This window comes from Callithrix jacchus, chromosome 16, assembly GCF_049354715.1.
Source record: "Callithrix jacchus isolate 240 chromosome 16, calJac240_pri, whole genome shotgun sequence".
In the NCBI taxonomy this organism is placed as follows: Eukaryota; Metazoa; Chordata; class Mammalia; order Primates; family Cebidae; genus Callithrix; species Callithrix jacchus.
In genome coordinates, this window is record NC_133517.1 from 74,342,825 (window position 1) to 74,365,115 (window position 22,291).

General features: G+C 44.0%; 1 protein-coding gene across 4 annotated transcripts in view; it reads left to right on the plus strand.

The window, feature by feature from the left end:
* The window catches only part of DERL1 (derlin 1), a 63,911-nt gene that overhangs the window by 19,020 nt on the left and 22,600 nt on the right, over positions 1-22,291 (plus strand). Inside the window, exons 4-8 of one of the 4 annotated variants that reach the window (XM_078353261.1) lie at positions 981-1,007; positions 1,584-1,679; positions 3,122-3,174; positions 5,274-5,384; positions 20,347-20,377. In XM_078353261.1, coding sequence (XP_078209387.1) covers positions 981-1,007; positions 1,584-1,679; positions 3,122-3,174; positions 5,274-5,384; positions 20,347-20,362 — 303 coding nt within the window. In that variant the 3' untranslated portion in view covers positions 20,363-20,377. Of the gene's footprint in view, positions 1-980; positions 1,008-1,583; positions 1,680-3,121; positions 3,175-5,273; positions 5,385-6,460; positions 11,781-20,346; positions 20,378-22,291 lie in introns of those variants that run through there. The other 3 variants (XM_035277549.3, XM_002759258.7, XM_017965618.3) reach the window with 3 other exon arrangements.

Consider the following 22,291-nt stretch of genomic DNA (forward strand, 5'->3'; position numbering starts at 1 on the left):
GTTCTCTGTGTTCTCATGTGTGACAGCTTGTTGACTGAGGCACAAAGAGAGGCCATGCCATGAGACAGCTTTTGAAATCTGTGGTCCTTATCAGAACATTAATTTACAACCAGCATCCTTTTCTGACTTCATTGCTGTCCTCCTCTATAGTAATTCAGTCTCTCTATAAAGTACCCAGCTCTGGGAAGGGGCACAGTATGTTTCTCTGCTCTGTCTGAATAGCAGTTGTCAGCAGTCCCCCAGCTGTAGGACTCTTAGAGATGGTGAGAGCAACAGCAGCTTTTGATGTCTCAGGTCCTGTGCAGAATTGGTGAGCTCAAAGTTGCCCTTGGGCTCAGCTTCCATTTAAACTTGGCCAAGGGCCAGCAAATGTGGCACTGTGGATGCCCTTTCCCCTCCTTTAAGGGAAGGAAATAAATATTTTGGACTTTAACTGTGCCATAGAGCGCTGAGAATGTAAGTAAAATGATTATTTCCTTCAAAGGATACAGGCGTCTTCATTCTTTATTTGAAGGAGAGATGTTAACATGCAATGGCAAAGAAAAAGGATGTCAGATGACCAGACTAAACCATCTGCTGGAGCTGTTGATTTCTACCTATCCTTGTCATGACACCTAATGGGACATGCATAATGAAGATTAGATATCTTCGTGTTGTGGAATATTTTAAGCAATCTGAACTATAGAAAAGTATCTTCCTTCAGAACACTGGAATAACTTAATTTTTTAAAATTAAAAAAATATATATATATATATAAAAATTAGAGATGGAGTCTCGCTATGTTGCCCAGGCTGGTCTGGAACTCCTGGCCTCAAGCAATCCTCCTATCTTGCTTGGCCTTCCAAAGTACAGAGATTACAGGCATGAGCCAAATTACACCTGGCCAAGTGAACTTTTAAATGGGAGGAAAATAACCACATCAGTCTTGACTAGGTACAGAATGCTTCTTTTATGTCTGATCTTTAACTTTACCAACCAAGATTACTGGATTAACAATGGATATGCAGGTAAGTGTCCCTTTAAACTATCTATTTGCCCTTTTATATGTTTCAAATATACTATTAATGGCCTTTGTCAGAAGTTGAAATTGCATTAACTATTCAGGGTTAATTATGTGGTATTTTGAATTATAGCTGATTTATTTTAAAGATCTTAAGTCAGCTTGAAGATCTTACATGAGTTATCTAAATCATTGCTTTCCTTGTTCATTTCTGCCTTCTTTTTAGTGTTTGAACATTGGCACTAATGGTTATCTATCTTCTAGGCATGTTTAGGGACGTTTTTTAAAAATTGAGATTATATGGTAATGCTTCGTTGCTTGCTTTTTGTAAATAACAGAGCTTGACTCTTATGTTTCTGAATCCATCTAAAACAATATAGTTTTGTTGTGTTTTATTATAGGATTTTGTAGCATTCATTGCATGATAAATTAAATAATAGGATCAATTTATAATTCTGGTCAGGTGAGTTTCCCTTTACCCAGATGAGGATTTTTTGAAGAGGAGGGGTAAAAAGCACAGTAGATAAACACTTTTTTAAAGTGCCTCTGGAGCCTGGGTTTTACATGTCATCTTCTTTTGCAGTTGCTGATGATTCCTCTGATCATGTCAGTACTTTATGTCTGGGCCCAGCTGAACAGAGACATGATTGTATCATTTTGGTTTGGAACACGATTTAAGGTACTTTACCTTGGCTGGAAAAGTGTCCTTTTTGTTAGTCTTACAGAAATCCCTCTTCAGTCCAGAGATGTACTTTCTGACTTATCCAGGAGAGGTCACTGCAGAGCAGCATACCATAGGCAAGCCCCTTTCTGCCCTCCTCAATCTCAGCTCTGTTAGCTATTGGGGAGTCCTTTGCTGGCTTTCATTTCTTCTTCACTCCCTCTGTACCTTGGGCCCCTCAGGGATATGTCCCTGAGTTATGTTACCTGTGTGTGTTAGAGAGAAGGAGAGATAACTCATGTGAAACCCTGCCTTTAAAAATCTTAACACTCCCTTGTTCCCTGTTACTTGCTTTACACTGTAGCTGAGACGGATTGTTTCTGCTCCCAAACACTTCTCTTCTTTTCCAATGTTCGGATGTCCCACCTGTAGCATCCGGATTCTCTTCTTCATATAAATCCCACCCATTCTTAATTTGAGTTGGAACTGAACATATTTCATGAGTCTCCTGCCTAGAATGCGTCTTACTTGGGGCTTTTTCAATCCTTTGTCTTCCTCTTTAGTACTTACCATATGTAGCTGTGAGGTTATTTAAGTATAACCCTCTCTTTCCTAGTTTGTGAAGTTTCTCACAACTCCTTTAGCTCTTGGTATGATGTCTTGAATTTGGTAAGGGGCTCAAATGTTGAGTTCATCTGGAGAGCTTTCTTATTTGGGAGAGTATTAGTTATATCAATGTGTAATGAGATAAAAATGTAGAGGAATTTCACAAGATATGTAAAAGAAGAAACTAAAAAGATAGGGTATGTTTATTTGTCACAATTTGTTGGCTGGAACCTTAGTGTCATTCTATCATGGGCCTTGCTTTTTTGAGATGGAGTCTTGCTCTGTTGCCCAGGCTGGAGAGCAGTGGCATGATCTTGGCTCACTGCAACCTCCACCTCCCAGGTTCAAGTGATTCTCCTGCCTCAGCCTTCCAAGTAGCTGGGATTACAGGCATGTGCCACCATGCCCGGCTAATATTTGTATTTTTAGTAGAGACGGGATTTCACCATGTTGGCCAGGCTGGTCTCGAACTCCTGACCTTGTGATCTGCCTGTCTTGGCCTCCCAAAGTGCTGGGATTACAGGCATGAGCCACTGCGCCTGGCCGGGCCTTGCTTTTAGTAGCATCTGTAGGACACTCATCTACTTTTTGAAGCTGTTAATAGTAATTCAGCAGGGCCTGTATTGCATCAAATCTGTGGGCAAAGTACTGTGTCCTTCCAGTTGTAAATACACAGGTAAGTATAGTTTTAGATAGGAAGGTTTAAGTATAGTGGGAATAATAGATTGACCCGAGAAGTTTTGTAGTGACCTTCCAGAGGATTTCTATAAAGCCCTTGTCAGTGTCAGTCCTGTAGTAGCTGTGTCCTCTTTGGATGTGGCTACTCACATTTGTTTATGTTCATTCTGTCCTAGGCCTGCTATTTACCCTGGGTTATCCTTGGATTCAACTATATCATCGGAGGCTCGTAAGTGATATTAGATATATTTAATTGGAAGTAATCTTTCTCTAATCTTTCTACAACTTTAAAGAATCTCAGCATTGATACATTAGAACCATATACTTATGGAATAATTTCACTTCATCTAATTGATTAGATCTTAGGGCTTTAAGCGCATTGAATATTGAATGGTTGTGATTTCGTAAATGTATTGTTACACGCAGTATGTTCCTCTATGTGCATAGGAACAAATATGTATTTCTGGATTCACTGTTCAGATTGAGCAAACATAGACTTAATTTGCGTCTGACTCCTCTAAGAGCTATGTATAAAATTACTGTGTCTTATATTCATAAGGCATTTCCAGAATGCCTTGGAAACTGCTGACCAGTCGTAGAAACCTCGATTCTTAGATAGGATATTATTTTGCAAGTGGTTTTGATAAGACAGAACTTTGTTTTTGTTTGTTTGTTTGTTTTTTGAGGCTAAGTTTCATTCTTGTCATTCAGGTGTGATCTTGGCTTATTGCAACCTCTGCCTCCCAGGTTCAAGCGATTCTCCTGCCTCAGCCTCTGAGTAGCTGGGATTAACAGGGGCCCGCCACCATGCCCAGCTATTTATTTTATTTATTTATTTTTATTTTTAGTAGAGACGAGGTTTTGCCACGTTGGCCAGGCTGGTCTCAAAACTCTTGACCTCAAGTGATCCACCTGCCTTGGCCTCCCAAAGTGCTGGGATTACAGGCATGAGCCACTGCACCTGCCTGATAATACAGAACTTTTGGCCCACCAGGGTCAAATATCCAGTTTGTTGGCCAGGAATTAGAACTAGACATAGAAATACCTTTAATTTATCCAGGCAGAATTTTAAAGGGAGGACACCAAGATGCAGCTTCTCTAAGAATTCCCATTTCTTCATTTTTTCTTTTTATTTATATATTTATTTAGTTTTTCCAGATGGGGTCTCGATCTGTCACCGCGGCTGGAGTGCAGTGGCATGATCTTGGCTCACTGCAACCTCTGCCTCCCAGGTTCAAGCAATTCTCATGCCTCAGCCTCCTGAGTAGCTGGGATTACAGGTGTGCACCACTGCACCTGGCCACTTTTTGTATTTTTTGTAGAGATGACGTTTTGCTGTGTTACCCAGGCTGGTCTCAAACTCCTGACCTCAAATGATCTGCCTGCCTTGGTCTACCAAAGTGCTGGGATTGCAGGCCTGTGTCACTGCACCCAGCCAGAACTCCCATTTCTTGTACTATGAGCTATTTTCAATATTTTAATCGATTTTCATAGTCCTGGTTCTTTGTGTATCTGACATATTTGCTCTGTGTGATCCTAGAGAAGTGAATGAATGGAGCAGATTGCATAGGGCAAAGCATGTTCTGAGCTTGGTAAAGCCACTCTTCCACTCAGGAAGGCGAAGTCTGGAAGTAGTTGCAGGGGTTGATTTGTCTCTGACAGGAATCATGTTTCAGGTGAAGACAAAGACAGTATGTACAAGTAACAGTAGATCTATACAACCTCGAGGTGACCTGTATGTAAGCTTCAGTTTTCATGAGAAAACTGAAGAAGGTCAGCGTTGATTTTAGCATTACCGGTTTCAAGTCAGCTTTCCTAAGTGATCTCTGTGGTGTCTTACACCCAAGGGTACAAGAGGCAGGAGATAGGTGCTTAATGGCTCCGGGAAAGGGGAACAGGCATTTATTATTCCTCTTCTCCTTACTCCCACACTTCTCTCTTGGTAGCTTTCATGTTTGCCCACATTTTGCAAATACAGTATTCATGACTGAAAGCATTCAGAAGCTTGCTTTGCAACTTCCCCAACTCTTGAGGCAGGAAGTAGCAAAAACAATATTTTGAGGATGGGCTGGTGCTTGAAAGCGATGTCAGAGGGGCTGCTGGCCTTGAAGAGCGGCGGGCCTCATTGGTTCAGTAGAACTGATTTCCTGTTTCCCTCAGAATGCATTTGCCACTCAGACTACAAAAGGGCTCATTGTCAGCTCTCACAGATTCCCAGGGACTAAATGGGCTGCCTTGAAGGCTCTCTTCCTTATGCTATTGGTTAAAACTTGATGCATCTCACTGTGTTGCTTGAATGTCTTTAAACTAATTCTGCTCTCTTTGCAGGGTAGTCAATGAGCTTATTGGAAATCTTGTTGGACATCTGTATTTTTTCCTAATGTTCAGATACCCAATGGACTTGGGAGGAAGAAATTTTCTATCCACACCTCAGTTTTTGTAAGTGTTTTTTCCTGTCTCATCTAACATTTTACTGCCTGTGTTCTTAATGCATCCTCATAAGAGCTCCATGAGGAGTAGGATTTACCCCCACACCCCATCTGATGGAGAAATCTGAGGCAACAAATGACTTACCCTAGTCACACAGTCATAGGAAGTCAGGGACGAAAGCCTCAGCTCAGTTACCTTCCTGGAGCTCTTTTACCAGGGACCACTGATGACTAGATTCCAGCATCACAGGAGGCATCTCAGCCTGCTGAGCCTGCTGGAGGACCTGATACAACTCTATAGTGCAAGGCGGTGGGCTGGGGAAATGGGTGTTTTTTCTTTTTTCTTTTTTTTGAGACGGAGTTTCACTCTTGTTGCCCAGGCTGGAGTGCAATGGTGCCATCTCAGCTCATTGCAACCTCCACCTCTCAGGTTCAAGTGATTCTCCTGCCTCAGTTAGCTGGGATTACGGGCATGTGCCACCACACCCATCTAATTTTGTATTTTTAGTAGAGACGGGGTTTCTCCCTGTTGGTCAGGCTGGTCTCAAACTCCTGACCTCAGGTGATCTGTCTGCTTCCATCTCCCAAAGTTCTGGGATTGCAGGCGTGAGCCACCACACCTGGCGCAGGGTGTCTTTTCTTGGTACATCAGTTTTTACTCATGATTTTGCCCAAGGAAGGGTAAGTTAGCTTGTTGGTCAGCAATTTTAATTTTATATTAAATACTGTGGAATAGACATTTTACAGGACTGTCCAGCATTAAAATGAGAGACTTGAGGTTTGTATAGTCCCAACCTCCTGGGAGTTTGTGCTCTTGATCTGCTTTTAGGGTTTACTGAAGTGGAATGCTAAGGGCAAAAGCTCTGAGTTTTGAGACCAACTTGGGTTTGAATCCTAGTCCCCTCAGATGGCAGTTTTTATATTGGGAAAGTTACTTAATCAAACCTCCAAGCTTCAGTTTGCAAGTCTGTAAATTGTGGGGAAGCCCAGGTCTCACAGGACTGCATGAGTAAGATACACTTTTGGGAGCACAGTTGTGGGTTCTTAGTAAGTAAAGTTAGTTGCCATATTCTTTTTTTTTTTCAGACGGAGTCTTGCTTTTTTGCCAGGCTGGAGTGCAGTGGCATGATCTTGGCTCAGTGCAACCTCTGTCTCCTGGATTCAAGCGATTCCCCTGCCTCAGCCTCCTCAGTAGCTGGAACTACAGGCGCGCGCCACCATGCCTGGCTAATTTTTTGTATTTTAGTAGAGACAGGGTTTCACCATGGCCAGGATGGTCTTGATCTCCTGACCTCATGATCTGCCCGCTTTGGCCTCCCAAAGTGTTGGGATTACAGGCGTGATAGTTGCCATATTCTTAAAGGTGGGGGTAGGAGAGCAGGATTTTGACTAGGTGAGAGGAGATGCGTACTGTTACACACAAAAGCATGTAATAGTTGTGTGACTTTTCTGTCACACGAGTGAGGCAAAAGGCTGTTGAAGAAGGGACCAGTTAAATCACCATCTGGGTGTCACAGCCTGCCTGACAATCGTGCCTAATCTCATGTCAGGGATATGCCGCAATAGCTTACATTTAAAAGTTTTTAAAAAAGCAAACCAAACTCTTTCACTTCTTGCTAATTTTGATGTTTTGCAGTTCTGTCATTCTTCTGAGGGATCAGTGAGGGCAGTAAATCTTTCTCCCCTTCCTTTTATAGTGTAGGGTTATATTTTTCAAAGACATTTCAAATCGTGAACTGTAGTATACAGAAATACATCATATTGGTGGTCGTGCTGTGTGTGTTTTTCTTTAAGAGAATAAAAAGAAACTTGTTTCTCTTCTGAGCCTGAAATTGCCTTCAAGCTAAAAAAACAAATGACCAATCTGGTTTCTAATTATCAAAGGACATAATAACAGCACGTTTGGCTTTCTGATCTAGGTTTATCAAATAGGATGGCAGATGCATCAATTAAAAAAAGCTTGGTGCTTTTGGGGGGCAGCCAACAGTTACTCTACGTTAAGTGGCCATATTCTAACTTAACGGCTTGTAGATACTTCTCAAATGTGGGCAACACAGGATACAAGATTCTAGTGGCAAAATCAGCAGAGCACTGGCGTCTGCCTTCCAACTTGAACTTTCTCCGTTGGTGGAAGTCTTTCTGTTAAATTTTGCATACAGATCAGATGACAAAATATAGCTCCTTGAAAAAGCAGTAACTGCTTTGAAATCACCATGAATTTTTGTTGATTATGTATAATTGGGTATCTTTTTATACTAATTACTTGCATTTAATTTCGCTATCTACTTAAGCAGTGGAGATGGCTTCCATATTGTCTTAGAGTGAGTAGCAAAGCAAGGCAGCCCTGGCAGTGCCTTTTGCAGGGTTCTGTTTTATGACATACTCTGGAGGAATACCGTTGTCCCGGAAGGCGTGGATGTTGAGAAACCAGTGCTTAGAAATACATTTCGATTTAAACGGTAAAGCTGTATTTGATTAAAATGCGGGTGATGAGTAGAAGGAGATGCAACCACTTTTCTAAATGGAGTGCTGATCCATTCGTAGTACCCTTTTCTATTTAGAGAAGTAGTTACATCTCTGTACACAGTACATTTTGTGTTTAAAAGGGATTGTTTTCTGTTTCGGGGAGAGGCATTAAGGTATCAAGTGTGATGTCAACAGGCTCCGGTCACTGACTGCTGTCCCTTCCCAGGCAGGAGGCATGTATAACAAGTAGCGCAGGGCGCAGGCTCTGCAGCCAGGCTGCCCCGGTTGGAATCCTGTCACTTTTGAAGCACTTCACTCAGTGTTGGCTCAGTTTTCTTGTTTATAAAACAGGAGTAATAGTAATGCCCACCTCATGAGGTTGTTGTGAAGATCAGATGAATTTATAAGCAGGCAGCAACTGGTATAAGGTAATGCTCACTGAAGCTCACATAGTAACCACTCTAGAATAAGGTCAAGTATAAAGCCTGTCCTCTTCAGGGTTTCTGCTGTGGACAAGTCACCTGTCATGGCTTACCTTGCTGCCGAGAGGGGTTTAAGCAGAGGTATCAGATCATGCTCTCTGCTTTCAAGGAAATTTTTAAACATGAGGATCTGATAAGTAGAATAGGTTTAAACACATTCTCAGTTTACTAATAAAATCGCCAAGGATGGGAAATAGTTGGAAAATGCTATTGAGAGTGTAGGCTTGGGTTTATGTTCTCTTAGCTGTTCTGTGAACTCTTCATTTATTAATTTTAAGGTGGGAAATCATCTAACCTTCTGTGGCCCCAGCTTTCCCACCATCTGTGAGAAGGGAAGGATGTAGCTGGAAGGCAGATTCTGAATACATTTTAAAACATACCCGTACTTCCAACATAGAAAGCTTCTTCCCCAGTCTCCTTTGATGGGCTCAGCTGAGAGCCTTTTGGAAATGCTGTGCAAGGCTCACACACAGGCTGTGGATTTGTCCGTTGAAAGTGAATTTATTTTGTATCCTTGATCTAGTTTGATCCATATTTAGCAGTACCAAGATGCTATCAGTCATTCTTTGGTTGTTGGGCTTGTGGGTGTAATATTTTTGTTTCCATACTGTTCTGCATAGATTACTTTTATAAGCAGAGAAAAAAACGTTCAGAGTGTGAATTTAGCTGAAATCTTAATACATTTAAGAAACATGAGGCTGGGCGTGGTGGCTCATGCCTGTAATCCCAGCACTTTGGGAGGCCAAGATGGGCAGATCACCTGAGGTCAGGAGTTGAAGACCAACCTGGCCCACATGGTGAAACCCCGTCTCTACTAAAAATGCAAAATAATTAGTTGGGCATGTTGGCTCACGCCTGTGATCCCAGCTACTCAGGAGGCTGAGGCAGGAGAATTGCAGGAACACAGGAGGTTGGAGGTTGCAGTCAGCTGAGATTGTGCCACTGTACCCCAGTCTGGATGACAAAGCGAGACACTGTTTCAAAAAACAAAAAAAACCCATGAAACACGAATGCTGTCAGTGGTCAGGTCATTGAGCTGAGTACAGAGAAGACAGAGTTAAATAAGATACTGTCACTCACCACCTTCAACATGACATGCCATGGGAACAGCAGGAGAGGGAGGTATTCTCGGAGCTCAGATAACTACGTGGAAGTGACTTTGTTCTCTTTTCTCCCTTTTCGTCCCTATCTTTCTGCACCAGGTACCACTGGCTGCCCAGTAGGAGGGGAGGAGTGTCAGGATTTGGCGTGCCCCCTGCTAGCATGAGGCGAGCTGCTGATCCGAATGGCGGAGGCGGGAGACACAACTGGGGCCAGGGCTTTCGACTTGGAGACCAGTGAAGGGGTGGCCTCAGGCAGCCGATCTCAGGCCACCTTCCCTCCCAGTGCTGGGTGCGCTTAACAACCGCCTTCTAGCTAACACTGTTGGACCTGACCCGCACTGAATGTAGTCTTTCAGTACAAGACAAAAGTTTTTTAAATCCCGAAGAAAAATACAAGTGTTCCACAATTTTCACGATTCTTATTCAAGTCCTTACTGCTACGAAGAACAAACACCAACTGTGCAAATTTCACAACTGACTACATTTTTTGGTGTCTTCTCTTCTCCCCTTTCCATCTGAATAATGGGTTTAGCAGGTCCTAGTCTGCTGGGACCGAACTGGGGCGCTGGGGCGGGGTCACCAAACCTTTCTCAAAAGGACCCTATCTCCTTCTTGCACACATGCCTCCCTCCCTCTTTTCCCACCCTCCACATTTGCAACTAGAAGAGGTTGCCCATAAAATTGTTCTGCTTTTGACAGGCTCTCTTATTTATTGACTTTTGCCAAGGCTTGGTCACAACAATCATATTCACACGATTTCCCCCTTTGGTGGCAGGACTGTAGCAATAGGGGGAGAAGACTGAAGCAGCGGATGAAGCGCTTTTCTCAGCTTTTGGAATTGCTTCGACCTGACATCCGTTGTCACCATTTGCCACCTCTTCCGATGTGTTTTTATAAAAAAAAGCACCACTGAGTCAGTGAGGACCACAGATTGGTATTAATGAGATATGAGGGTTTTTGCTGTTTGTTTGTTTTTTTCCTATGAGACTGCAGTGGCGTTGCATCTAACACAGGGTTGGGTTTAAACCGTGGGAGATGCAGCCCCTTTGCCTTTCACATGTAGGGCCTACTGGCTGTGTGTACCCAGAGTAGTTGGGTTGCTTTGTGTTAGGTGATCATGTCGGCTAAAGGGAGATGCTCTCTTTGAGAGGCTCCTGGGCATTGATTCCATTTCATTTTCATTCTGGATATGTGTTCATTGAGTAAGGTAGAGGAGAGACCCTCATACTCGATTTAAGTAATGTCATTTTTTTTTTTTGCCTACCCTCCATTTTTTTGTCATGTTTCAATTGATTGTGAGGAAGGTGCAGCTCCTGTCTGCACGTGGATCATTTTTTAAAGCGAATTAATATAAGCACATCTAAGGGAATCACACATGATTTAAGGTTATAATGGCTTTAGAATCATTTGGGTTTGAGGGGCTGTTATTTTGAGTCATGAATGTACGAGCTCTGTGAATCAGACCAGCTTCAATACCCACAACTTTTTTTTTTCATAGGTGGGCTTTTCCCATCAGAGCTTGGCTCATAACCAAATAAAGATTTTTGAAGGCCATGGCTTTTCACACAGTTATTTTATTTGATGGCATTAGCTGAAAGCAGACTGTTAGGAGCAGTATTAGTGACTGCCATACTTTGAGGCAGCTAAAAAGGCTTCAAACATTTTGATCAGTTTCTTTTCAGGAGACATTGTGCTCTAACAGTATGACTGTTCTCCCCCCCGCCCCGCCCTTAAACAGTGTGATGTGTGTTTTCCTAGGAAATGAGAGTTGGCAAACAGCTTCTCATTTTGAATAGAGTTTGTGTGTACCTCTCCATATTTAATTTATATGATAAAATAGGTGGGGAGAGTCTGAACCTTAGCTGTCATATGTTTTATTGTTGACCTGTGGTCACAATAAAGTTTACTTGTAAAATTTAGAGGCCATTATTCCAATGATGTTGCATGTACACTCATTGTACAGGCCTGGAGACTCACAGTATGTGTAAGAAGATTCTGACGAGTGACCCAGAGTCTGTGGTGTACACTCTTACCAGTCAGCTGCCTAAGGGCAGTCATTTTTTCCTAAAGGTTTACAAGTATTTAGAGCTCTTCTGTTCAGGGCAAAATGTTCATGAAGTTATTCCTCTTAAACATGGTTAGGAAGCTGATGACGTTATTGATTTTGTCTGGATTATCTTTCTGGAATAATTTTACCAAAACAAGTGATTTGAGTTTTGACTTGGTAAGGCAAAACATGTCAGTGGATTCTCTTTACAAATGGAAAAAAATCCTTATTTTGTATAAAGGACTTCCCTTTTTGTAAACTAATCCTTTTTATCAGTAAAAATTGTAAATTAAAATGTGCAACTTAAAGGTTGTCTGTGTTAAGTTTCCATATCCCTGCTGTACTGTCTCTTGGATATCGTATCATTTATGTAACCAATCATCTCTTGAAGAGCATTTAGGAAGTACCCAGTATTTTTTTCTGGATTAATTCCTGGAAGCAGAATTCCTGGGATTTCATTTTAGTGAAGGAGGATGCTTCCTAAGTTTGGATGAGGAGTCATATCTGATTGTAGTATGCTTAATGGCATTTTTGTAGCTTCTACCCAAGGATCTGAGCCCTGGAACTTTATAAAATTAGTTTAATACCGTTTCGTCGTAAGACACACACAAACTAGACAGCAGGTGCCATGACATTCCTGAGCCTTTTTTTTTCTTGAGGGTGAACCATCCCAGTCTGTATCTCTGGCCTTCCACAGACCAACTTCACTCAGCACAAGGTGAGGTGACAGGAACCAGGCTGTATGTATGTCCCTTTTCTATTACTGGGTAAATACTGAAGCAGTAGAAAAAGATCCTGCTTATTTAGAAGGACACACTGCCAGTATCATTGTGTTCTAAGCTACGCTTTGAATGACACTGACCTCATAATGGGCCATGTTGCAGTTGCCAATATCTTTGTTTATTGCCAACTCTGTTTCTGAGGTCCCTGCCCCTCTAAACTTTCAGCAGTAACTTAACACTCTGAATAAATAGGCTTTGGGAGAAGTTACTCCTTTCTGAACTTTACACTGTTTGTATCTGAGAAGGCGGGGCTGAGCAAATGGGTTTACTGGCAGTCCACCTGTTTGCCTTGCAGAGTAACTCTGGTGATCAGAATTGGCTGGGAATACCACGTCCCATGATTTACCTCTTTCTTTCTTCAGTCCTTCCTTCCCTTCCTTCCCTCCCTCCTTGCTTCCTCTCTCCCTCCATCTCTTTTTCCCTTTCTTTCTCTCTCCTTTCTTTTTTTGAGATGGGGTCTCGCTTTCACCCAGGTTGGAGTGCAGTAGCACGATCTAGCTCACTGCAACCTCCGCCTCCTGGGTTCAAGCGATCCTTCCACCTCAGCCTCCTGAGTAGCTGGGCCCACAGGTGTGTGCCACCATGCTCAGCTAATTTTTTGTATTTTTGGTCGAGATGGAGTTTCACCATGTTGCCTGGGCTGGTCTCGAACTCCTGAGCTCAGGTGAGCCACCTGCATCAGCCTCCCAAAGTGCTGGGAATATAGGCATGAGCCACTGTGCCCAGCCTTTCCCATGATTTATATGTGTGGTTTAAGCCTAGGCTCCTTCCCATGGGTCCCCTTATCTCACATCAACTTTGCTTGTTATAGCTGTTATAGTAGGAACCCCATGTTCAGGGGCGCACCTGGGCACTGAGCATTGATGTGCCAGTTTATGAATCAGCCTTTAATTGACAGTTTTAAAATCTGGCTATACACAAGCATTAAACCTGAGATTTTTTTTTGAGATGGAGTCCTGCTCTGCCTCCAGGCTGGAGTGCAGTGGTGCAATCTCGGCTCACCACAACCTGGATAAAATGCTATTTCTGGCTGTTGGTGCTGCAGCCATTGTAGATAATTAGGTGCTGGCAGCCTAACCTGGAAACCTAGCCACTATTTGTAAGTATATTTCTATGGACAAAACATTAAGTGCCCCAAATCCATCAACTTGAATGAAAAGGAATCTTTTTTTTTTTTTTTTTTGAGACGGAGTCTTGTTCTGTTGCCAGGCTGGAGTGCGGTGGTGCAATCTCGGCTCACTGCAACTTCTGCCTCCCGGGTTCAAGCGATTCTCTTGCCTTGGCCTCCTGAGTAGCTGGGACTACAGGCATGTGCCACCACGCCCAGCTAATTTTTGTGTTTTTAATAGAGATGGGGTTTCACCATGTTGGCCAGGATGGTCTCAGTCTCTTGACCTTGTGATCCACCCACCTCAGCCTCCCAAAGTGCTGGGATTATGGGCAGGAGCCACTGCGCCCGGCTGAAAATGAACTTTTAAAATATGGTATCTTCCTGAAGTGGGAACAGTTTTGCATAAGGCCCCAGTGAAGAAGAAGCAGTTCTCTTGATTCTCTCGCCAGCCTCCAGGCCGAGTTTAAATGTCATTTCATCAAGAAGGGGCCTGTTAGACCTGTAGGCAAGGTGAAATGTCTTCTCACATAGTCACCGGCACCTTGGTCTCTGCCTTGTGACACTTGTCCCACCTGTGATCATTTGCCTAGTATGTCTCCTGTGGTTTGTAACATCCTCAGGACAGGGACTGCATCTTATTTACAGCCGTTTCCCAGTGCATAGCACAGTCCTGCCAGCCACATACAGGTGTTAGGTGTTTCTTGCATTGAACTGAAATTTGGCCTGTGTAGGTATTTGTCCTGCTTAGGGAGAGAGCTAATAATGGCCAAGTCTCCCAGGAGCATTGAATGATTTTTTGTTGTTGTTCATCTAAGGGAATCATAATCCCCTGAAATAGGATATTAGAACAGGTTAGAGATAATGGGAAGAATGGACTCTAAATTAAAATACTTCAATGAGCAGCAAAGCAGCTTCTTTTTATCTGTAGTGTGTAATCTGCTAATGGGTATGAGTACCGCGGTGATTTGGGCAAAAGGAGACTTGGTCCAGAGTGAAGCCAGGCAAGAACATTTGGGAAGATTAATTGAAGGTCTAAATTTAGCTTTCTCTCCCCTGAGGGATTCCCCAGTGGCTTGTGCAAATCCACATATATTTAGAAAGAAGGAGAAACCCCTGCCATGTCATCATGGCCAGAGAGACCCACAGGGAGTGCAGAATTAAATCTAGGTGCAAGGCGTAGGGATTGCTTAGGAAATGTTTGCTGAGCTCAGTGTGTCCTTTGAAGCCTTAACCTGACCCAGATGAATCTGATCTCTCTTTTCGCTGTCAGTGTGTTGGCCTTTTCCTGAGGGCTGGCACTGATACTCTAAGTGTCCTTGTTGATGAAGGACAGTCACTGTTAGTTTAAGGGAGCCTCTGGATTTTGATTATTACTGTCTGGAGGTAGAAGAGCCTCTAAGGATGTAAGACACCTCTGTCTCCACAGCCAGGCCCTCATCTGCTCTAAGCCAGTTTCCTCTTGTAGGTGCCCAGACCCCTTACTGGGGCGGAGGGATTGGGGCTTTTCATGATCACAGGCATCAGGTACCCAAAAAGGACCCTTGCTAAGTTAAGCAAAAGGTAATTTATTGGAAGGATATAGAATAGCTCACAGATTCTAAGGACCTGCTGAGAACCCTCACGTGGACAGGGGACCAGGGATCCAGGCAATAGGCATTGATCTCATCACACCACTTGCTGGGCTAAACCAGCTTCATCTTTGATTCTATTCTTGTATATCTCCCTTTTAGGATTCAACTCCCAAGACTCATTGACCCAGCTTGGACCTGGTGCCTCTCCCGTGGCTAGGAATTCAGGGAAAAACATTTGACTGACAGTCCCATTATGAGTACCCACAACAGGAGAGAGGAAAATTTCCAAAAAGCAAATCAAAGTGCTCTGGCCATAAGAAGGAGGAAATGGATGCTGGCTGCCTGAAGAGCCCTACCTGGCCCACTAGAGCATGCAAGCCACGTGTGTGGCTCCTGTGAGGAGCCTCTGGCTTTGCTTCCTTCCAGCCCAGTACAAGACAGTATTTCCTTCTGTCTCCTCTCTCTAGTTTGTCTACCGAGCATTTGCAAGCTCAGTAGACGAGCTAGAGAGAGGAGACAGGTGTGTGCTTTGTCGAAGATTTTGGGGGGAGAGGGTGGAGAGTGTTGACATTGAACATCCCAGGGAAAGGGACTTCCCATGCTTGAGGGCAGGTACTGTGTCTGTCTCATTCATCATCACACTCTCAACACCTGGCAGAAAGCTTGGCATGAGTGATTTAGCTCTTTGGCCCCAAACCTCTGTACTCAGTGAAACAAAAGCCTTGCAGTTAATCGGACCTACCCACCATAGAAAGGTTTATCAGTTATGTAGCAAATACAAAGCGAGACTTTAGGTCAGGGAAACAGTGGATTTTGTTTTTTAAAAAAATTAATTTTCATCCTGGCCAACATGTGAAACCCCGTCTCTACTAAAAATACAAAAAAATTAGCTGGGGGTGGTGGCGCGCGCCTGTAGTCCTAGATACTCGGGAGGCTGAGGCAGAAGAATTGCTTGAACCTGGGAGGCGGAGGTTGCAGTGAGCCGAGATTGCACCACTGCGCTCCAGCCTGGCGCCTGATGACGGAGTGAGACTCTGTCTCAAAAAAAACAATTAATTTTATTCTCTATGTACATACTACTCAAATTCTGATATACCCTCTCTAGTGTGTTGAATGGGGGAACAAAATGATAAATAAGCCGGGAGTGGTGGCTCATGCCTGGACTCCCGTCACTTTGGGAGACTGAGGAGGGCAGATCACTTGAGCTTAGGTGTTCAAGACCAGCCTGTGCAACATGGCGAAACCTCAGCTCTACAAAAAATATAAAAAATTAGCCAAGTGGGCCGGGCGCGGTGGCTCACATCTGTAATCCCAGCACTTTGGGAGGCTGAGGCGGGTGGTCACCTGAGGTCAGGAGTTTGAGACCAGCCTGACCAAGATGGTGAAACCCTGTCTCAAAAAAAAAAAAAAAAAAAAAAGAAAAATTAGCCAGGTGTGGAGGTGTGCATCTGTGGCCCCAGCTGCTCAGGAGGCTGAGGTGGGAGATTGCTTCCATCCAGGAGATTGAGGCTGCAGTGAGCTGTGATCATGCGACTGCACTCCAGCCTGGGTGAAAGAGCAAGATTCTGTCTCAAAAAAAAAAAAAAAAAGACATCTACATGTCTTAATTCCCAGAACCTATGAATGTGACCTTGTTTGGAAAACAAAGTCTTTGCAGATGTCATTCATGTAAGGGTTTTGAGATGGAGAGGTCATCCTGGATTATCCTGCTGGGTCCTGAATCCAATGACAAGTGTCCTATAAGGGATTTGAGAGAAGAGGAAAAAACACGGGCACATAGATAGGAGAAGGTGATTTGACCATGGACGTGGAGATTGGAGTGATGTGGCCACAAGCCACATGAGCCAAAGAACACTTGGGGCCACCAGAGGCTGGAAGAGGCAAGGCGCAGACTCTTCCCTCGAGCCTTTTGAAGACGTGTGTCTTGCTGACACCTTGAGTGCAGACTTCTGGCCTCCAGAACTGGAGAACTCCAGAATTGTAGGATAATTTCTATTGGTTCACATCATCAAGTTTGTGAACCAATAGAAATTATCCTACAATGTGGTTTCACATCACAGCAGCCTAGGAAACTAATCCACCCCTTTAAGTAGTATACTAACCTCCTCACGACCGTCTCTGTTCCTTCAGTGCAACGTGCCCCTTTCTGCCTTTCATACATGGCCCACTCTGAACTCTATCTCTGGCAAGGGACGTGGGTAGTCACATTTCATCACTTCAGGTGAGCCATTTAGGCTCTGTCCAGCACAGAAGCACCATGGTCGGGTGTAGTGGCTCATGCCTGTAATCCAAGCACTTTGGGAGGCCAAGGCGAGTGGATCACTTGAGGCCAGAAGTTCGAGACCAGCCTGGCCAACATGGTGAAACACTGTCTCTACTAAAAATACAAAAATTAGCCAGTCTCATAATCCAGTCTCAAAAATAAATAAGTAGATTAAAAATAAAATTTAAAATATTTTTAAAAAGGTTGAGCACCATCACTCTACCAACAAAGATAGGCTGGATGTATCTCTTTGCTCCCTGAAGAAGCTTTAACTAATTTAGAAGCTGATCATTAGGCTCCTCTCTACATCCCAATATTGGTCTACTTTTGTTATAGACCACTGGTCATTGGCAAAACATTGCAAAAATAAAATTTTGGATTTCTTTCTCTTTTTTTTTTTTTTGAGACAGAGTCTTGCTCTGTCACCAAGCTGGAGTGCAGTGGCATAATCTCGGCTCACTGCAACCTCTGCCACCTGGGTTCAAGCAATTCTCTTGCCTCAGCCTCCCGAGGAGCTGGGACTACAGGCATGTGCCACCATGCCCAGCTACTTTTTTGTATTTTAGTAGAGATGGGGTTTCACTACATTGGCCAAGATTGTCTCGATCTCCTGACCTCGTGATCCTCGTGCCTTGGCCTTTCAAAGTGCTGGGATTACAGGTGTGAGCCACTGCGCCTGGCCAAATTTTGGTTTCTTATATAAATGCAAAGATCCTTTAGGCCAGAGGGTACCGAAAAGATGATCTAAATCAGAGATTTTTCAAACTATTTTTAGACAGTACTCTTTGCTTGAATGAAATTTTAAATCCTAACAGGTAAAAGACCAGTGAAGCTGACCTAAATTGGGAAGGAAGAGAGGGGTCATGGCTAGTGCTGTTTCCACTCCATTCCAACCCTCATTTCAGTCCCTTTATGCCCCCATTCTTTAACAAATCCTGTGAAACGTTCCTGACTTTTCTTGTTAAAAAGGATTCTTTCAAGCTGGGCGTGGTATTGCGCACCTATTGTTCAAGCTACTCAGGAAGCTGAAGCGGGAGGGTTACATGAGCCCAGTGGAGTTTGAAGCCACAGTGTGCTATGACTGCACCTGTGAATAGCCAATGAACTTTAGCCTGGGCAACATAGCAAGACCCTGTCTCTTAAAAAAAATGATTCTTTCTAATTTGTCCTAGTTTCTGGGCCTCTACTGCAGGGCACAGCGTCTTTCCTAGTCTTTGTTGTTTTTTTAGGGGTCAATAAATTCCCCTTTTTGTCTGAGTTTGGAATCAACTGAGAGATAAGCACAATTGTTAGATAAAAAATGTTAGTGCTATTTCTGAGAAAGGCTGGATTGGAAGATATAACTTAGGGGTGTAGCCATGTGGACTTTCTGAGACTGAACCCCAGAATTTGAAAGACTCTCCTGGCCACTGGCACAGCTAGGCAAGGACAGTGTCTACTGCAGCAGGCTTGCCATGGGGAAAAGCAGAGAAGGCAGCTGGCTGTATATAGTCTGAGCTTGGTTCTTTATGTCCTCACCCATTACATAGGCCTCCCCTTGGGACAAAAATTAAGGGCTTCTTATTTACTTTTCTTTTATGGGAAACTGCCTCTCTTTGGAAACCCAAGGAGTGAAGAATATGTATTTCTCCCTTCATTCCCATTTATAAGTCAGAGAAGTTTCCATTTGGAGACCCAGGATCCAAGTCAGGCATATTAGGTATTAGTCAGAGAGTCAAGTTAGGCTAACAACTATAACAAACCAATCCCCACATCTCCATTGCATATTACGACAGAGATATATTTCTTGTTTAAATCAGAGTCCAAGGCTGGTCGTGGTGGCTCGCACCTGTAATCCCGGCACTTTGGGAGGCCAAGGCAGGCAGATCACTTGAGGCCAGGAGTTCAAGGCCAGACTGGCCAACATGACAAAATCCCCTCTTTACTGAAAATACAAAAACTAGTTGAGTGTGGCAGCTCGTGGCTGTAATCCCAGCCACTCAGGAGGCTGAGGTGGAAGGATTCCACGAATCCCAGAGGTGGAGGTTGCAGTGAGCTGAGATTGGGCCACTGCACTTTAGTCTGGGTGACAGGGGGAGACTCTTTCAAAATCAATCAATCAATCTATCAGTCACAGACCAATGTGGATGGGCAGGTGGGGTGGTGTTATCAGCAGGGGCTCTCTCTGCTCCATGCAGTTATTCAGGTACTCAGGCTCCTTTCATTTTTCTTTTTTAGTTTTTTGAGACAGAGTCTTGCGCTTTTGCCCAGGCTGCAATGCAGCGGCACCATCACGGCTCACTGTAGCCTTGACCTCCCTGGTTCAATTAATCCTCCTTCATCAGTCTCACAAATAGCCAGGACTACAGGCACACACCACCATGCCTGGCTAATTATTTGATTTTTAGTAGAGATGGGATTTCACCATGTTGGCCAGGCTGGTCTTGAACTCATGGGCTCAAGTGATCTGCCTGCATCAGCCTCTCAAAATGCTGGGATTACAGGTGTGAGCCACCACGCTTGGCTCTCCTTTCATTTAGTGCAGAGATTATTATTTTTTAACTCTTTCCTGTGCCATGATAAGAACTATCAATTGGTCCAGCATCTCCAAGGATGCTCCATTGACTTTTTTGCAGGTGGTGAATAGAATGAGAAAGATTAAGGGGAGGATTGTGCAGGAGGTTGTAGGGGCCAGGCTGAAAGTAGCATGCATAATTTCCGCCCACATGCTATTGACCAGCACTCCTCACATGGCCCCACTAACCACAGGGAAACCCAGAAACGTAAGTCTTTCTGCATGCATAGGAGGAAAATGAAGTGTGGAAAACACAAAGTATTGTTTCAGCACAGTATCACATTCACATAAATACAGCCCAGCCAACAAAACCAGTTATCCACAATTCACATCTTTACTTGCAGAAGTCTAAAGAACAGATGAACAGCTTGATGAATTTTTACAAGCAGAGCACACCTATACGACTAGCACCCTGATCAGAATAGATGACATCAGCCAGGTGTGGTGGCTCACGCCTGTAATCTCAGCACTTTGGGAGGCCAAGGTGGATGGATCACTTGAGGTCAGGAGTTCAAGACCAACTTGGTGAAACCTTGTCTCTACTAAAAATGCAAAAATTAACTGGGCATGGTGGCGGGCATCTATAATTCCAGCTACTCAGACGGCTGAGGCAGAATTGCTTGAACCTGGGAGTCAGAGGTTGCAGTGAACCGAGATCACGGCATTGTACTCCAGCTTGGGTGACAGAGCGAGACTCCATCTCAAGAAAAAGAATAGGTGACATTATCAGCCCCCAAGAAGGCTTCTTGAATTCCCTTCCAGTCATCAACTCCCCAAGTGAGCACCTATCCTGACTTGTACTTACATAGACCAGTTTTTGAATATTATATAAATGGACTTATACTGTGTGTATTTTTTGTGTTTGCTTCTTTAGTTAATATTTAACATCGTATTTGTGAGAGTCATCCACGTTGTTGTATGTAATTGCAGTACTTTCATTCTTGTTGCTGTATCGTCTTTTGTGGTATGAATATGACATTATTTATCCATTTTACTGTTGAGCCTTTGGGTAGTGTTTTTTTTGTTTTGTTTTATTTTTTTGAGACAGAATCTCCCTCTGTCATCCAGGCTGGAGTGCAATAGCATGATCTCGGCTCACTGCAACCTCCACCTCCTGGTCTCAAGCAGTTCTCCTGCTTCAACCTCCCAAATAGCTGTGATTAGAGGTGCCCACGACCACACCCGGCTAATTTTTTTGTATTTTTAGTAGAGAGGGGGTTTCGCCATGTTGGCCAGGCTGGTCTCGAACTCCTGAACTCAGGTAATCCGCCCTCCTTGGCCTCCCAAACTGCTGGGATTACAGGCACGAGCCACGATGGCTGACCGGGTAGTTTTAAGATACAATGAATAGTGCTGATATGAATGTTCTAGTATACATCTTTAGTGAGTGCATGGATGCATAGCTGATGGGGATATACTAATTGTACCTAATTCCTGGAAGTGGGAATTGCTGGGTCACACAGTATGAACATGTCCAGCCCTGGTAGAAACTATCAGCTTTCCAAAGTGGTTGTATGAGCTGAGGATGCGAGTACTGTGTGGCAAAAACTGCAATGACTTTTGCACCAATGTAATACTTTGTGGTCCCGTTTCCCTAAAATCCTTGTTTCTGCTTCATTTCATTTTTCCCTCACATCTGAGGCTGTGCTAGAGCCCCTGGCTCCTCACCTCCAAGAACAGTCTTCCCCACACCCACATTTTTGAATCTGAGCTTTCCTCTCCCTTTACCTGCTACCTCCTTATCTCTAGTTCGGTCACTGTCAGCCCCATTGTCTGGATCCTTCATCCCTCAAACTTGAAACAGACCTGGCCAGAAGGGAGCTCTCCTGAGGAGGAAGTGGAGGCCGTGGGGGACGTGGAATATGCGAAGATCAAATTTCCTGTAGAGACAGTGTGTGTGGGAGAAGCTGGGAACATTCACTCATTAATAATTTTTGTATCTGTCACACAGAGAAAGGGAATTAAGGAAAAACCCTTAAAAATCATTAAGATGAACTATCTGGAGGAGTGTGGGATCTTATTAATATTCAAGTCCTCGTGGGGAGAGGCAGGCAGCTGGAGGGGGAGGAAGCTCGCTCACCACCCCCCCCACCTCGGCCCTTTGTGGGAGGGTCTGGGAGTGGGACCACTGCAGAGAGGACTCGGGGTGCTCCCGTGCTGGGGACCTGGTGCGCTCTTGCCAAAAGGTTAATGGTCATGGCTCTAACTCCACCTGCAGCCGGTCTTGATTAATGTGCACCTTGGGAGGGTGCTGAGGTGAGAGAAGAGTTGAGTTCCCAACTCTCATGAGAAATACGTAATCATTAATCAACATTACTGGGCCCCACTCAGACTAAGTGGCCTCTTGTGATTAGGAACCGGCCCTTGAAAAATAAAAACGCAGTCTTTTAGCATTTCGAAAATTTGACAGTGGCTTTCTTGATAGCAGGTGGCAGGGAGTGGGGAGGGGAGCATGCTGTGCAGGGTGCACGTGTGTATATATGTGTGCATGCATGCCTGTGTGTGCGCCTGTGTGCCTGTGCGCCTATGTGTGCATGC